This window comes from Mixophyes fleayi, chromosome 2 (genome assembly GCF_038048845.1).
Source record: "Mixophyes fleayi isolate aMixFle1 chromosome 2, aMixFle1.hap1, whole genome shotgun sequence".
NCBI classification, from domain to species: Eukaryota; Metazoa; Chordata; class Amphibia; order Anura; family Limnodynastidae; genus Mixophyes; species Mixophyes fleayi.
In genome coordinates this window covers 262,145,493-262,163,883 of record NC_134403.1, presented here as the reverse complement: position 1 = coordinate 262,163,883, position 18,391 = coordinate 262,145,493, and the positions used below count along the sequence as shown (strand labels likewise).

The window sequence follows — 18,391 nt, the reverse complement described above, 5'->3', positions numbered from 1 at the left end:
AAAGGAATGGCCACTTTGGATAACACATCCTTAAATCAAACATGCAACTCTGGCACCTCAAATAGGGAGGACACCCCTTCATGGAAAGATCCATCACCTAAATCCGAGAGCCAGCTCCCATTGAATCATGCTCATGTCAGTTGGTGTCCATTGCTCTTCAGTAGAGCTCTATTGAGGTGCTATGGACAGGATGGGTTCTAGAGTGCAGAGAGCAGTTGCTATAGGGAAAATAAACAGCATTCAGCATGAACCAGCTCCGAGATTCAGCTGATTGGAGTGATCACCCCATGTATGCATATCTTTAGGGGCAGGGGATATTTGGTTATGTAAATGGGGAAGACCACTTTATACAACACCTACTTTGCTAATTCTAAGTAGCTATTAAATGCAGCATAATGCAAAGAAACAGTTAATGTTTCAACAATAATAAATATGTTTAAACATAAAGGAACAATATCAATATTGTATCATTTTAATTTAAGACTAATAGAGGACACAGCAGGAAGGCAATCAGTGTCAACACATTTATAGTATTCTAGAAGGCAGATACTTGCTAGATACTGTATGTTCAATGAGATGTGAAATATAGCTTAAGTGTGATTTTAAAATACACTGTTAAACATCTCCCACTATTTGTAACAAAGCTGTCAATATTTTCTCATCTGTCTGCTTTTCATGTGCTGGGGATTAAAAATATGAAAAAATAACTACATTTTTTTTTAAATACTGTTGACCCCATATAGCTACCATGTGCTGGGAACCAAATGGGAAAACAAAGACCACAATTTCACTTTTATTTCAGGTATAAAGTATGTGGAAATTATTTATGTGTTTATGTTTTCCTATCAACATAACTGCACTAAAAATTGTAATGCACTCCCATTGCTGGGGGCATCATCACATGGCATGGACTAAGTCCAGCAGTAGGTTAGAGCATTACAATAAATTAGTGACTGTAAACAAACCACTTTCCTGACCTGCAAAGAGCAGAGTGAAGATGATAGTCAGTTGATACACAGCATGCCCCAGTATGTTTTTCATCATAGTGCGCGAGATCAATGGCTTGTTACGCCCATATGGTCTACGCAGAAGTAGTGAATCAGTGGGTGGCTCTGTGGCCAACGCAAGGGATGCAAATGTGTCCATGATTAAATTGACCCACAACATCTGTACAGCTTTCAATGGAGAGTCCTGTAATAAAAACATTTTAATGTCAATTAATAAGCACAAAATGGTCATTCCAGATTCCACCCAAAATTAAGTGGAATTCATTGATTAATGCTATAATACAGAATGCTGCTTACCCTGCGGTCTCCCTGAATCAGTGGGTTCTCTGCTATTATTTGAGATTAATGGGATAGAAATCAACAGTGTTTTTGTTGTCCAATTAAAAAAGGGGACCTTGGCTATGGGTATCCTCAGTGGACACACTGGATTGGGGAGTTAAAGCTTTACTTCAGACAAGCAGCAACCAGTATTTGTTTTAATTTAACCAAAAGCGCTTCCATTTTTTTTTTTAATAGTCTCATTTTTCAGAAAAGTTCTCATATTAGCCCCTCCCCCATATGAAACATCACTTATAACTTGATTGGTCTGGAGCAGATAGACCCCGGACAGGTATGCTGGCAGATTTTGGTTAATGAAGATGAGTTCACATTATTTTACGCTCCCATACAGTTAGCGGCAGTCTCATTTTGCATGTGCAAGTAGTCAAAATACAGGGGGAGTGACAACCAATGTCTATAGATCAGTTCCAGTGGCAGAGCAGACCAAGTTCTATTCAGAATTTATTTTTGGGTGTGAATATGTATTGTATGAAATGTGTTCACTGGATGTGAAACTAGGTAGGTATGTGGTTTTAAACCTCCTATGAAGAAATATATTAGTATTATCGGTCTCAGAATATATATATATATATATATATATATATATATATATATATATATATATATATATATATATATGCGCATACACACACATATATATATATATATATAAACACACTCATATTTATATACATTAACACACATATATACAGTCAAGTCCATAAGTATTGGGACATCGACACGATTCTTTTATTTTGGGCACATATAGAAACCGTTGTAATTCCTAAACAGTTCACCTGATTTGGAAGTGAATACCCTCAAATTAAAGCTGAAAGTCTGCAGTTAAAGCACATCTTCAAATCAATTGTGGTGGTGTAAAGAGCCCAAAATATGAGAATTGTGTCAATGTCCCAATATTTACGGACTTGACTGTATATGTAAACATACGCACACATATATACACACACATTATATATACACATATATATATATATATATATATATATATATATATATATATATATATATATATATAAAAATATATATATATGTAAAGAAAAAAAGAAAAAATGGAGGAGGAGGCGCACAATAGTGTAGTACAATAATATATTATTGTACTACACTATTGTGCGCCTCCTCCTCCATCTTTTCTTTACAGGTATTTCCATGCTACACCGCTTGGCGTAAGGAGGATTGGCAGCCACCTGTACATGGGGAGTGTACTTTTGAGAAGAATATAGACTTTTATGTTGGACTATAATTTGTATACTGGTATATGTTATAAGCGCCATACTTATATCTTGTATTGTGATAATATATATATATATATATATATATATATATATATATATATATACACACACACACACACACACATACACATATCCATATAAGCATACATCCTTACCTGTGTTATACAGGCTCCAGTGAAAGCCACAATCACTGCAACCACATTAACAGTGAGCTGGAACTGCAGGAATTTGGAGATACTGTCATATACGTTACGACCCCACATGACAGCCTTCACAATACTGGTAAAATTATCATCTGTTAGGATAATGTCTGAAGCTTCCTTTGCCACATCTGTACCAGCTATACCCTATAAGAGAAAAATGTCAGAGGCTGGAAATAAAATTATTACATTTGAGAGGATAGCTTGAGGCATTGCAGATAGCATGTACTGAGAGAATGCATTAGAAAGGTTATAATGAGCACTGATTTGTAACAGTACAAGGAAAGCCACTATTCCAATATACCATAGCAAATCCCACGTCAGCTTTCTTTAATGCTGGTCCATCATTGGTTCCATCTCCTGTCACAGCTACCACCTGTCTCCGCTCTGCCACAGTGCTGTCAATGATGCCTGGAACAGGGACACAGTGAAAAACATCAAGGAAGCAAAAATTGTGTACAATAATCAAAGTCTCAGACAGAATGTATAAACAAGCGCCATAAGAATATTTTATCATGTTCCTTTTATGGAACAATCCATGGGTGGGGCATCACTACCTATTAAAACAGGTTACAAACAGAGTCTTTAGTATGCTTCAAAGAAAGTGTGACTCCTCTAACTCCTTCCTCTGTCCTCACCCCCTCTTAACTGTTTCTGCCCGTGTCCATTAGCCCTCCCACATTCCCTAAATTTCCAATCCCACATTTTTTCTGTTGCCATAATGGATGAATATCTCAAAGTAAAATTTCACATTATAAAACTGTGCTATGTTGATGCCACCAAATTATTATATTATGCCATAAACCTTCCTTTCCTCCCGTACACAAAAATTCAGAAGAAATCGTTTTTTCATGCAGCAAAGCATAATGGGCTACATATTTATCAAGAAATATTACCTTTCACCAGTGTATGCTTGTCTGTGGGAGATGATCGGGCCAGGACACGAAGCCTTGGCCACACTTTGTCCAACTTCTCCTGTTCCACCTGACAAGAAGCAAAAGGCACACTTAAAGCCTAGACATTACATAAACAGTAAAAGTTCATAATGCAAAATCTGTTGACCCATAATGCTTCCTTTTGTGAGCAAGTGCAAATTGCAATTGCAGATGAATGCCCCCTCTGAAACACCTCTGTAAAATCATCTAGTTTTATGGGTTTACAGATGTTCTACAAAAAGCACAGGGTGGATGCTGTAAAAATGTCATGCCACTCGTTGTGAAAACCACTCCTATTATTCAGTAAAACGATTGGTTTGCTTTATAAATCCTGCTTGGTTTAGACTCATTTATGTTTTATATTAATCATGACGGTGAGGAGACAAAGGGACTGTCTGTAATATATGTGTCCCTATTGTGAAACTGTCCCTTTTTGTGCTATTAAGGTTAGTGTCTAGCAAACATGCAAATGAAAGGTGTAAAATGGATCATCTCCACCTAGGCCCTTTGGTGTGGACTACAAATCAGTCTGTCAACCTGGGGGGGGCACAGGTTCCATGGTGCCAGATACAGTAAGCAAGTCACAAATAGAAGAGGTAATAGCACAGATGAGTGTGAGTAATGCTGTGGGGACTCGCACAGAATGTAGGAAAAGACATGACAGGGAGTCGAGCAGTAGACAGACATGAGACAATAGGAAGAGAGGACACTGCACATGAGCATGGGAGGAGGTAATGAGAGGTGAATGGAGGTGGCGGTAAGCGGTAGAGCACGTGACCAGGTGGGTATGTACCTAGAGACAAATTCAGAAGTATGGGGGAGAAATGAGTAACAGATTTGAAAGGTAAGGAGCTTGGACAGAATCCTGAAAAAGATAGGAGGGATTTACGCAGAGGTGTAGTGGAAGAGGAGAGAAAGGGGAGGAAGATGAGCCTAGCCACAGCATTCTGGATGGAGTGAATCTCCGATAGCTGAAAGACAGGTGGGCCAGCGAGAAGGATGTTGCAGTAGTAGAAATCAGAAATGGTTAATAAGTGAATGGACCAGGATTTTGGCTGCTTCCTGACAAGAGGAAGGGATGGATTTTTCTTCTGTTACAGAGGAGAAAGTGGCAGGATTTGGTGAGGGACTGTATATGAAGGGTTAAGCTGAGGACAGTCAAGGGTGACTAAGGCAGCGGGCTTTGGTGAAAGGAGAGTTAGGATACCAACAGAGAGGGAAATATTAAGGGGATAGCAACTTAGGCAGAATGAAATATGATGAGCTTAGATTTGGAGATGTAGAGTTTGAGAAAGCGAGAGAGGAGGGAGAGAGGTCAGGGTAGTAAAAATAGATTTGCGTGTCATCAGCACAGAGGTGTTATTGGAGTTCAAGTGATTGAATAACTTCCCAGAGAGAAGTCTAGAGAGAGAAAAGCAGAGGGCCAAGCATAGAGCCTTGAGAAATTGCAATATAAAAAGTAGGGGATGGGGGGATAAAAGAGTCGGAATCAGAGACACTGAAGGAGCGGGCAGAGAGGTAGGAGACAAACCAGGAGAGAGCTGTTTCGCGAGTGAAGGGTGCTGAGAAGAGAAAGAAAGATTGACGGTGTCAAAAGCAGCAGAGATCCAGGGTACGAGAAGGGAGAAGTGACCTTTAACCTTAGCTGAGAGTAAGTTGCTTGTTACTTTAGTGAGGACAGTTTCAGCTGAGTGAAGGGGACGGAGGCCAGACTGGGTCAAGAAAAGAGTGGGAAGAGAGAAAGTGGGTCAAACGATTGAAGACAACAAGTGTTTAAGAATTTTTGAAGCAAAGGGAAGCAGAGATACAGGATGATAGTTGTAGAGAGAAGATTGGTCAAGAGAGGGTTTCTTGAGAAAAGGGGAGACGAGAGCATGCTTGAAGGCAGAGGGGAAGATACCAGTGAAGAGAGAGGTTAAAGTGGTGAGCAAGCTGACGACAAGCATTGAGAGAGATGGAGCGGAGAAACTTGGAGGGAACAGTGTCAAGAGAACAAGTTGTAGAAGAGGAAGAGAGGAGTGAGGATCTCAGATACAGTTACAAAAGGGTAGGAGCAGCCAGTGGTAGAGATAGAGAGGACTAGCAGGGGGAGTTGAATCTGGCAAGAACAGATATCATTGTGAATAGAGTCAATATTGTTTTTGACGTAGGTGGCAAAGTCGAGAGCATTGATGGACGATGGGGGAGGAGGTGGGGAGGACACAATAGAGAATAAATGGTGGCGAATAGGGTTGTTGGCCTGGATATAGAGGAGGAATGTGAAATAGGTTTGTTTGACAAGAGAAAGAGCAGAATAGTAGTAGGAAAGGATGAATTGAAAGTGAATGAAATCAGCAATGGAGCGGAATTTCCTCCATTGTCGAGAGGAGTGGGTACACTTTTGAAGGAAACAAGCAAAAAGAAAGTGCCAGGGTTGGGGTTTAGATTAGCGGAATCAAAGTGGGGTGGCTGGGACTGCAGTATGAAGAACAACAGAAAGTGTAGAGTTGTAAAGAGAGACAGCGGCTTTGGGGCATAACAGGGAAGGAATAGGAGCGAGGAGGGGTTCGAGGGAGGATGTATATAGGATGGGGCTAATGCTGTTGATGGGATGCTGCGTGTGAGATACTTTTGGTGGGCAGAGGAGGAGGTAAAGAGAGGGTAAAGCAAAAGGGGATTGTGGTTAGAGAAAGGGAAGACAAAATTGGAGAAGTTGGAGATGTCACAAAGATGGAAGAAAAATAGGTCCAGGGAGTTACAATAACGGTGGGTGACAGTGTGATATGTGGTGGACGGAGGGAGCAATAGCAGATAGAGGAGATAGGCTTGGGCATGTAGTAATGATGTGGGGAAATGGGTGGAAGTGTTGGAGTGTGTAATAAGGTACAGGAGATGTAGTAAGCAAGTCTTTGCATAGTCATGAAGGAGGAGAGTGGGCTGTATGACTTAATCTAATCAAATTACATCATTATTTTGTTTTTTTTGCAAATTGCACATTGCAACACGGTAATTCATGCCATGCGGTATGCAAGTTGCTAACTTAAAACCAATTTCCCAGGTGCCAGTGCTATCATTCTAGAGTTTACTTCATGTGCCAGCAGCTGCTCTTCCTTGAACATATATTAAGTGAGAATGTTTCCCTAGCTTGTTCTCTGAAACAAGTAGTGTGTGTTTTTATCTACTCTGTGGGTAATGCTTCCAGGTGCTGACCCAAAACTTTTTATAAGAACATAGGATTCTTGCAGATTGCTACATTTGAAAGCAAAAAAGACAGACATAAAAAGCCTTGAAGACATTATTTTAAATGGCTTGGTGCTGCATGAGTAAGTCTAAATATTTAGGAACAGAAAAGAATATGCTGTTGAAATGAATACCTAAATGCAGACATATTTGGTTTGAATAGGTTGCGCAGTTAAACAGGACTGAAATCAGTTTTAAAAATGAAGGTTACCTTAATAAAACAGCAGAATAAAGATTTGTTGCAGTCTGTCAAAAAGTTGTGGTTAAATCTGGCTTTTATTTAAGGGTTCAGTTTAAATCCAAGCTGCAAAGCCCAGATTAGCAGAGATAATCTTCTTCTCTCAGATCATTACACGCTCACTTCCCTGCTTACCTCCCCCTTTTCATTTCGAATCAGTGTGTTGAACTCTTTCCCTTCAAGGCACAGGAAGTCTTCTCCGGGTTGCAGGATGCCACACTTTGTAGCAATGGCACGAGCTGTGTTTATATTGTCACCAGTAACCATGCGTACAGTGATCCCTGCTCGCTGGCACTTCTGGATAGCCTCAGGCACCTAGAAAGAATGAAGAGACAGGAGACTGAATCTGAAAAAAAAGAGCTCATGAAGCAGTGTGTGGGAAAAGGGAATTAAAATACCACTTGCACTTAGTGGAGACTAAAGATAAATGGATTTGAGTAAAGTGGAACAAAAAGATACATATATGAAAATAGACCAAGATAAGCAAAAATATATGATGAAAGAAAGCTAGAATAAGGTTATAGGAAGAGGTTACCTCTGGCCGAACAGGGTCTTCAATGCCCACCACAGTGATACACGTGAGGTCAGATAAGATATCCCCTTCGTTATCCCAATCAGGTTCTGTGCCTGCTGGGAAGTCACGATATGCCAAACAGATTGTACGCAGTCCATCGCATGCCATTGGCTCGATCACCTTCTTCACCATCTCGTCTCGGTCCCTAGCCTTAAAGGGACATACTTCCCCTCCTTGATCCAAAATCTTTGTACACCTGTGTAAATAAAGATTCTTAACACCTGGAATAAGCTGTTCTTGATAACTTCTTACATAACATTTATAAGGACACCTTATTTTCTTCTGTTATATGTTCTGACATCCCCATAGGCTCACAGTAACATGAATTATTTTATCCTTAAAAAGACAATCACCTTTTACTTCATCTAATCCAGTTATTTAACCCATGTTCTAACTCCCTCTCTTCAGTTCTTACTTGCGCAAAAGGATTTCAGAGGCGCCTTTGCTGTACATGCGGAATCCCCCTCCAGGTTCGCTGAGTACCGTGCTCATGGATTTCCGCACAGAATTGAATGTATAAACTTTGTACAGTTTCTCCTCTGGAACCTCGTTACGGACAGCTTGGTAATCTTGCTTCAGGTCCAGTACGAATCCAAGCAAAGCACATTCGGTCTTGTTACCCACCTGCCTAGGGAGGCCACCTTCTTTCTCTGGGGGCTGTAATTAGAGAATTGAAAAGTACTCAAAAATAATTACCCTGATGTACGAGACTGAAACATGCAAATTACAGCTTCCTACATCTAGGACTTTACCTATTACTATGATAAGGAGCAGAGCTCACCATTTAGTACATTTGCTTTTTCTTTCCCATATTCAATGTCTCTCCTTCCACTTATTGTAATGATCATTTTACAAGTCAATAGGTTGAGGGCTGTGTGTGCACATGTATGACATTATTGAGGTGTGATTTAACAAATGGGTCAGGTCCGAAAAGGTTTATAAATATGATAAAGCAGGCACAGTGGTTGCAGAAACTCCTAGGTATGCATATAGCCTGCACAAAGGGATAAAGTAAACCATGTCTAGCATGTACATCCCCCTGTGAAAGGCACAACTAAGCACAATTATATATATACATATATTCACATACATACATACATACATACATACATACATACACACACGCTGTATATATCTCTCTTGGCTTGTGTAGAGGTCTGCCTGAGAGTGCATAACACTGTGAATCCTGGGTTCTCGGCTCTAATTCTACTATTCGGTTTCAAAATGCCCCAACTTCTTCCACACTACAATGTCATTCTTTCTGTAACTGCCCTCTCCCATCTAGTCAATGCTTGTCTCACCAAGATCTTCGATGTGTATGCAGAGTTAATTGAGATTCCATTGACTAAGAGTTCCAGCATTTTTGAGTTCAGTGCCTCAGGATCAGGAATTTGTCGGTAGTGGGTGCCGCCAACATACGCTTGAACCACAGTCATGCGATTCATAGTTAAAGTGCCAGTCTTGTCAGAGCAGATGGCAGTAGCATTGCCCATAGTTTCGCATGCATCCAAATGACGTACAAGGTTATTGTCCTTCATCATTTTCTGGGGAAAAAAAAAGTAAAAAAAGGGCTGTTGCAGATAGTGGTTGAAAGAACTATAACTAGGCAATTATTTTCATATGGAATAATACAATGGGAAAAGAGGATTTATGTACTTACGTTAAATCCGTTTCTCTGATTCCGTCTGGGGGACACTGCTTACCATGGGTTGTGGAGGGAGCTTGGGGAGTTGGCACCTAACTAGTTAACTTTTAGTACTGCCGACAGACCCCTCCCCTCCACAATCCCCCTGCCCTCTCTTGTTCAGTTAATCAAAAAGCCCAAGGAGAAAAGGCTAGTCAAACAAGAGCACACAGAAGAAAAGCAGAAGAGAGGGATCGCAGTGTACCCCAGACGGAATCAGATTTAACATAAGTGCATAAATCCTCTTTTCTCTTTCATCCAGTCTGGAGGACACTGCTTACCATGGGGACATTCTAAAGTAGCCCCCTAAGGGTGGGACTACTCTGAAAATCCCGTTCGTAAAGCATTACGAGCGAAATTTGCATCCGCAGATGCAAATACATTAAACTGGTAAAATTTTGTAAAGGTGTGGACAGAGGACCAGGTGGCTGCCCTGCAAAGCTGGTCTGCAGAAGCCCCATTTCTCGCTGCCCACGACGCCCCTACCAATCTGGTGGAATGGGCCGTAAGTCTCTTTTGCTTAATGGTTGCTGTAATCCATCTTGCAATGGACTGTTTTGAGGCTGGCCAGCCTCTCTTATTAGCATCATAAAGGACAAATAGGGAATCCGTACGTCTAATCTGAGATGTTCTTTTGACATAAATGCGGAGAGCCCTAACCACATCTAACTTTTCCATAGACTGATGATCCGACTGGGAAGTAGATGAAAAAACCGGAACTACAATTTCCTGGTTAAGATGGAAAGCCGAAACTACTTTTGGAACCAAAGAAGGGAGGGTTCTTAACACCGCTCTGTCCTCGTGGAAAACCAAATATGGTTCCCGACAAGACAAAGCTCCCAATTCCGAAACTCTTCGAGCAGATGCGATAGCCAAAAGAAAAAGGACCTTCCAGGTCAACCACTTTAATTCTGCCACACATAAAGGCTCAAAGGGAGGCCCCTTAAGCATATCCAGTACCAGATTGAGATCCCATGGTGCTGTAGGCGGAACATAGGGAGGCTGAATATGCAAGACTCCCTGGAGAAAAGTCCTAATATCTGGTAAATTTGCTAATTTCATATGAAAAAATACTGAAAGTGCCTATACCTGGACTTTTAGGGAACCTAACCTAAGACCTGCTTCCAGGCCATCCTGAAGGAAAGCTAACAAGTGAGGGAGGCGAAAGGAGGACGAGTGGCATGTCCTATTTTCGCACCATCTAATGTATGCTCTCCAAATCCGGTTAGGTGCGAGCTGAAACTGGCTTCCTAGCTCGCATCATAGTGTTCACCACACCGGAGGAAAAACCTCTAGCCCTCCAGAGGCTGGCTTCAACAGCCATGCCGTTAAACTGAGCTGAGGTAAATTCTGGTGACGGAAGGGACCCTGCAGAAGAAGGTCGTCTCGAGACGGAAGGCGGAACCCCGGTCCTTCCGCCATAGAGATTATGTCTGCCTACCAGACTTGGCGCGGCCATGAGGGAGCTATTAGAATCACTGGCAGACTGCCCTGCCTTACTCGTCTGAGAACGCGAGGAAGCATGGGAATCGGAGGAAACAGGTATCCCATCCTGAACTCCCATGACATCGTCATGACATCCACTGCCACCGCTAAGGGGTCTCTTGCCCTTGCGCAAAACCTGAGAACCTTCCTGTTGTGTCTGGAGGCCATGAGATCTATATCCGGAAGACCCCACCTCTGAACCAGAGACCGAAAGACTTCCGGATGGAGTGACCATTCCCCCGGCATCATCTGGTTTCGACTTAGATAGTTGGCTTCCCAATTCTTTATTCCTGGAATGAATACTGCCGATATTGCTGGAACATATTGTTCTGCCCAAATCAAGATCTGAGCTGCAATCTTCATTGCAGCTGCACTCCTGGTTCCTCCCTGTCTGTTGATATATGCCACAGCCGTGGCATTGTCGGACTGAATCCTGACAGGGTGGCCCTGGAGGAGGGCCCGGCCTCCCCTGAGGGCCAAAAGAATAGCCTTCAGTTCCAGCACGTTTATAGATAGGGCCGATTCCTGAACCGACCAAAGGCCCTGGAGCCGGAGGTGTAGGATTGCCGCCCCCCAACCCTTCAGGCTGGCGTCTGTCGTAGCTATGATCCATGACCATGGAGAGAAGGATTTGCCTAACATCATGTGATCCTGAATCAGCCACCACTGGAGTGATTCTCTCGTCCTCGGGGATAGAGAGATCCTCTGGAGATCTAAGCGTAGGTGGGATCCTGACCATTTCGTCAACAGATCCCACTGAAAACAACGAGAGTGAGCTCGACCAAAGGGAATGGTCTCGAAGGAGGCCACCATCTTTACCAGCAGCCGCATGCACAAGTGGATTGAGGGGCTGGGAGAAGACAAGACCTGGGCTGTTATGCTTTGAATTGAAGCGACCTTCTCGACAGGCAGGAACACCTTTTGCTGGCTGGTGTCCATGATGAGGCCTAGGAAAACCATGCGTTGACACGGAACCATCTGGGATTTCTTTAAGTTGATCAGCCATCCGTGGCCCTTGAGAACCGCCAAGGTGAGGGACAAGTGATGACGCAAGCAATTCTCTGAGGAGGATTTGATGAGCAGGTCGTCCAGATAAGGCACGACCTGAACTCCTAGAAGGTGAAGACGCGCTGCCATCACTGACATGATCTTCGTGAAAACCCTCGGCGCAGTGGAGAGGCCGAAGGGGAGGGACCGAAACTGATAATGGGAGGATCCCACTGTGAATCTGAGGAGGGACTGATGGTCGCTCCAAATGGGAACGTGGAGGTATGCATCTTTTATGTCTATGGACGCCATAAATTGATCTTTCTCCAAACCGTTTATCACCGACCTCAGGGATTCCACCCGAAATCTGTCGACCCTTAAGTGTACATTGAGGCCCTTTAGGTTTAAGATGGGTCGGAAGGAGCCGTCCGGCTTCTTGACAAGGAACAGGTTTGAATAAAACCCCTGTCCCTTTTGGTAGTCTGGGACCCTGCAGATAACTCTCTGCGAAAGAAGAGAGGCGACACAATCCTGTATTGCCTGTCTTCTTGTTGGATCTCGGGGTAGAGGGGTTACGAAAAAACTATGAGGTATGGGGCCCAGCAGGTCTATCCTGTACCCCCTTGATATAATGCCCCGAATGCAAGAGTTGTGGGAGGACGCTGCCCACTGTTCCTGAAACAAAGACAGACGACCCCCCACTGGCGCCCTCTCCAGGAGAACCAAGTGGTCGTCAGGACGCAGGCTTCTCCTGGTTCTTGGAGCCTGGCGCCTAGCCGTAAACGAGGATCACCTCCTAGAAGAGGAGCCTCGAGCATTAGGCTGTCTACCTCTAAATGACTGTCCTCTAGACATGGAGGTCCCCCGAAAGGGCTGACGAAAGGAGCTGACCCGAGGGTTCCGGCTCCTGCTAGAGAATACCGGCAAGGAAGTGCTTTTGCCCCCGTTGCCTGGGAGATCAAGGTATCTAATTCCGGATCGAACAAACCTGCTGTTGAAAAAGGAATGGTTTCAACTGACTTTTTTGATTCCGCATCTCCTTTCCAGGATTTCAGCCATAGCGCCCTTCTAGCTGAAATAGATGCCGCCTGAATAGAAGAGGAGACGGCCGCTGAGTTCTGGGCCGCCTCATAAAGGTATCCCGATGCCTCCTTCAAATGCAAAGCCAGGGGGAGTAAATCAGAGTCCTGTAAGGCCTCTGCCAGCTGGTCTGCCCATACTTCCATGGCTCTAGCAACCCAAGCTGAAGCAAATGTGGGTCTAAAGGAAGAACCCGCAGCCACAAAAATAGATTTCAGCTGGGATTCAACCTTTCGGTCATTGGCATCCTAAAGGGACGCTGAACCAGGAGCTGGAAGTAAGGTGTGTTTTGCCAATCGGGCTATGGGAATATCCACTTTGGGAATACTCTCCCAGCGAACCACATCTTCCTCCTGTAAGGGATACAGGGAAGAGAACCTTCTGGGAACAGAAAACCTTTTTTTCAGGTTGTTTCCATGCTCCTTCTGCAATGTCTTTAAGTTCTACGGAAGGGGGGAAACGGATAGCCTTCCTTTTGGCCTTCTTAAAGAGACTTCTGTCTGTAGGGGTAGGATTCTCCGGTTCTGGGAGGTCCAACGCCTGTCTAACCGCTAAAACCAAATCATTAATAAATTGGCTTTTGGGATTTTCATCCTGTTCCAAAGATTGAACCTTGTCAGGATCGGAATAATTTGCCCCCTCATCCTCAGAACACTCCTCAGAGTCTGAAAGGACCATAAGGGGATTTTCAGATCTAGGCCTCTTTCTTTTAGTAGGCGGGATGTTTGGGGAATCAAGCAACTGGTTAAGTTTATCCAAACCTCTTATAAATGCTGTAGACCATGCCGGTTCTGTGGGAACAGGGGCTTGGTCTGTATGAGAAGAGGAAGGTCCTGGTATAGATGTTCCAATAGAACCTGTGGTAACAGGGAGGCCCAACTGAGTACTAGTATTATTAGCCACCGAAGTAGCCACAGTAGATAGCAGTTGATTAGATTGAAAAAACATCTGTGCTAGTGAGGAAACCGACTGTGTCAGGGAGGCCACCCAGGCCGGTTCCTCCGTCAGTGGGGCTGAAAACTGCTGGGTTTGCGCAGGGGAAGCCCCTGCTTCGCAGCCAGAGCAGAGCGCCAAAGGGTCCTTTTGCCCACAAGGTAATTTTACATGACATTTTGAACATGTGAAATATTTTGCTATAGGGCCCTTTCCCTTATCTGTCATTTTATAAGGAAAGCACACAGACTAAATTGTTAAATCTAGCTGAGTAAAGAGAGAGAGAGAGTAATGTATGGAGAGAACAGAGTGAAATAACAAGTAATCAACTGATCTTGTCATAAAAGTTGTACTGGTAAATTATTAAACACAATATAATATTTAGGCAAGTAGGAGACTATAATGTAAACCTTTACTAGCCCAGTTATTACACAGAAAAACTGGTTATGTGTTTAAATAAAGCAGATACTTAGCCCATAGGCCATAAAGGGGAGAAGTCCAACAGCAGTGTCCTGTGCCTGCTCCCTCCGCTCTGTTCACTCTTCCCGGGCTTCCCTTGGCGCCAGAAGGCTGGGATAGACCATCTCTCTCTGGAAGGAGGGGGGAACTCTATGCTTTAGCTCCCCCCCCCCCCTTCAGTAATGCTGTCTCTGCGGCGGATCGATCTATGTATGAGGGGGGGATCTTGGTATAGCCCCCTTCCTCCTCTCTCCGTAGCGCCGACTGATCCGATCCAAAATGGCCACCGACATCTTAAATATCCGATAACCGGCGCTCTATGCCTGTAATGGCAACGCCGGTTATCGGGGAGGCTGGAGGAGTGACAGCGGTCCGTGAGACCGCTTGTCACTCCTAAATCAGGCACCCATCTTCTTCCTTCTCCTGTCCCTGCCAGTGAGAGACGCTGGCTCTCATCTGACAGGGGAATGCCTGCGCTGCACAGCTGTGAGTGTGTTCTCTATAGTAGAACACACTCCAGCGCTGCCACCTGTAATAAAAAATAAAAATCAAATAAAAGAAATAAAAGTTTTTAAAATTTACTCTAAGTACTAAAAAACACTGCCCAACTCCTGGGCACCTAAAAAAAAAAAACAAGAGAGGGCAGGGGGATTGTAGAGGGGAGGGGTCTGTCGGCAGTACTAAAAGTTAACTAGTTAGGTGCCAACTCCCCAAGCTCCCTCCACAACCCATGGTAAGCAGTGTCCCCCAGACTGGATGAAAGAGAAATGCACTTTATCTTTACAGTGAAATAGGTTTACTCAGAAGGAAGTTTCATAGTCTGCCATCTACCCCTAAACAGGATGACAGTGCAGGACACTGATGTGTGTTGGCTTTTCTCATATGTATTATGCTCACTGCTGCTGCTAGCTGCCTAGCAACTGTGCCATATGTAACTAGTTTACAGGTCCTATTTTTCAAAAATAAATCATTGAAAAAAGACTTTTATCGACATGGAAGCAGCTTTGCGCTCAATAGATTTCATTGCTATATAGTCAGCTACAGAACACTGCCAATATTCGTCCTTTCCTTCTTGGTCTTCCAATAGATAAACCAATTACTGGAAGTAATAAAAAGCATTCAATGACTCCCTCTGAAATATACCTTGAGTTTCCTTCTCTTGTCAACAGGGTTCTCTATATTTTCCCTTTTTTTTTTGCTGTTAAATGTGTTGGACACAATCTTCATTAGTACAAAACTGTCTGGGTTTTGACAAAAGACATGTTTTATATTCTGTCTTTCACAATAATTATGAAAAAATCCCAAGTTCCAACCTGCCGATCTGTCAATAAGCGTTTCTGCTACATATTACTTTATTATATATTGCTCTTGTACTTCTGTTTATAGCAGTCCCAACTAAAATACTTTATAATCAATTCAGCTGTTCACACATTGATGAATGACTCAATTCTCTCACCTTGACAGAGTATGCCAGGGATATAGTGACTGCAAGAGGCAGCCCCTCAGGAACAGCTACCACCAGTACTGTGACACCAATAATGAAAAACTTAACAAAGTACTGGATGTAGATGGGGGTACATTCTGCAAGCCATGGGCGTCCCAATACACCAAAGGTGTGAATGACAAAGTACAGCACCAGGATGATCACCGTAATGGCAGACATAATAAGACCTGTGAATGATAATGCATTATTAGGATTTCAAAGAAACAAAACCATGTAGGAAGAATAGGTATCAGCGTATATCAGCAAGGAAAGAATGTATACAAATTATCCTTTCTGTATCTTGCTTCTCTTCTAGAAGCCAGAGAACAGTATCACAATTCAATTTGACGACTCTTGTGAAATAAAAAAAAAGGTAATGTATTTGTGCTGGATAACTGGCAAGTAACTTTATATTCTTTAACCTACATTATGTGAGGTTTTTAAAATTATTTCTGTAAAGGAGGTTTTATACATCAAGCTATTGACTATTGAAAGTTCAGTTAGGTGTCACTATAATCCATCTCTATTTGACATAGCCATATCTCAAGCCCAATCCTAGAGTTAGCACCTGCTTTTCCAATCTGCACCGCCAGCCGGGTAAGCTTCCCCTGCAAGACGGACTTCTCCTTCTTTGGCACTTTAACCACTTTCTTCTCTTTTTCCTCACTTTCCACGCCTTCCTCACTTTTAAGAGGTTGTATTTCCAAGGCCACACCATCCTGAGCTTTGGCTGAAAAATGAATACAGTTAGACCATGATAGAACTAAATTGGGCGACAACATTTATATCTGGGACGTAGACAAAGAATGATCACAGGAACAAGATACCACTAGACAACATAACGCACTCAATTGTGAGCTTAGAGCATTAAGAAACAAGTAAAAGACGTAATACAGTAGTAGGGTGGGGGGAAAAACACAAGCAAAGTGAGTAAATGTGAGAACAGAAGAAAAGAAAGGCAAAAGCAGGAGAACATGGAATAAAGAGGAAAAATAATAATAATAAAATAAAGGGAGCTGGACAAAATGGTACGTTAGTAGAAAGTCCATTATGGGTACGGCGTGTATCCTCCTGTGTGTTAAAATGTCTTGTTAAGGGCAGGTGACACTTCCGAAAAGTTAGTGAAACAAGGTAGGAAATAAATTGTGCGTCATAAACCAATCAATAACTGAGTTTCCTATTCAACCCCTGATATTAAGGAATATTAATGAAATGAAAGAGGGAAATAGTTCAAGTGATCACTAATGAATTCAAAAGGACTTACTACCTCTAGCATCACAAGTAATTGACATAGTCATTGCACTATAACATTCCTGCTGTACTTATGCTTCCCATTACAACCACTGCAAGGGGTACTTCCAATTGTTAAATTCAACTCCATGGCATTAAAAGTTTTAAGTAAAGAATAAAACATAATACAAAACTAACCAGAAGTGTATTTTCAAAACCTAAATTAATGTTGGGCTTGGTATAAAATTACTTGTATTAGGACGGCTTTGAATAAATTAACAGACGTTAGAGGGTACTTGCCAAACATTTACCACCACATTGAGGTACATCTTTAACGAAAAAATGTAAAAGTTGAAAAACCCTACTCTATGCAGCGATGACTCAGGAGATGATCCATCTCTATAAATACTATTGCATATATCAAAACTCTGCACTTACAACATTACACTAAGTGTTGGTTAGTTTGGAATGAAGGTATCTTTGTCACAGCACGGTTTTTGTATGTCAGAACAAATGTGTAAAATTGTACAGATTTCTGTATTAGAAAAATATCTGAATCTCTCCATACTTCCACATTTGGGACGCGGGAACAGAGACCATCAAATTGATCAGTGCTCTGGCTGTCTATCAGCAACTGAATAAAGATGGCAGATGGGAGTGTTACCACTCCCGCCCACGGGAGAGATCAATTCAATACACATTATGAAAAAGGAGTGAGCAAAGTACTCCACAGGCAACAAGTGATTTTAGACAAGTGGGATAGAAAAAGAACAAAGTTTGAAAAAGGAGAAGAAAAAGGAAGCATAAAAAAGAGGAATGGTGTCACTGCTATTAAGAGTAATGGGATAGTTTCAGAATACATCTGAAGTGAAAAGGCCTGAATAGAACATGAGAAAAAGCAGACAGGACACAGACAGAATGTAGTAACACATTCAAAGACAGGACACAAATGTCTGCTATAAACTTCCACTATGAACCATGTGCTGCATACAAGAAACAAGAAAGGTGCTGTAAGCCAGGTCTGTAACTGTAGTGGAGTGAGGAGCAGAAGTGTTGCTCCTTTGAGCAGCTGACATTCGTCAAAATGGTTAGCAAACCCCCAGCCCACCATAGAGATACCGTATCATCTCCTTATGGCAACAGCAATGTCAAAGGCGTTGCTGCTGAGCTTGCTGGAATTTGACTAATTTTGTTGTACATCAAACTGTGGCAAAATACATGTTTAATATGAATATCTGTTAAAACAAAATGGTCCATGTAAGTACCTTTCATACCTTGAAAGAGCATCAGAAATAATGAAATAGAG

At 42.5% G+C, this 18,391-nt stretch overlaps 1 protein-coding gene and 1 long non-coding RNA gene across 7 annotated transcripts in view; one reads left to right on the top strand and one right to left on the bottom strand.

The window, feature by feature from the left end:
- The window catches only part of ATP2B4 (ATPase plasma membrane Ca2+ transporting 4), a 94,087-nt gene that overhangs the window by 13,364 nt on the left and 62,332 nt on the right, over window positions 1-18,391 (bottom strand). For all 6 annotated transcript variants that reach the window (XM_075196050.1, XM_075196047.1, XM_075196049.1 and 3 more), the window contains 10 exons: window positions 16,424-16,585; window positions 15,829-16,043; window positions 9,046-9,288; window positions 8,160-8,401; window positions 7,706-7,940; window positions 7,306-7,485; window positions 3,675-3,762; window positions 3,083-3,189; window positions 2,734-2,925; window positions 978-1,191 (listed from right to left, as the gene is read on the bottom strand). In XM_075196050.1, the coding sequence (XP_075052151.1) occupies window positions 978-1,191; window positions 2,734-2,925; window positions 3,083-3,189; window positions 3,675-3,762; window positions 7,306-7,485; window positions 7,706-7,940; window positions 8,160-8,401; window positions 9,046-9,288; window positions 15,829-16,043; window positions 16,424-16,585 (1,878 nt within the window). The remainder of the gene's footprint in view (window positions 1-977; window positions 1,192-2,733; window positions 2,926-3,082; window positions 3,190-3,674; window positions 3,763-7,305; window positions 7,486-7,705; window positions 7,941-8,159; window positions 8,402-9,045; window positions 9,289-15,828; window positions 16,044-16,423; window positions 16,586-18,391) is intronic.
- LOC142138929 (uncharacterized) overlaps window positions 1-18,391 on the top strand; it is a 72,206-nt gene that overhangs the window by 27,906 nt on the left and 25,909 nt on the right. The window lies entirely within an intron of this gene.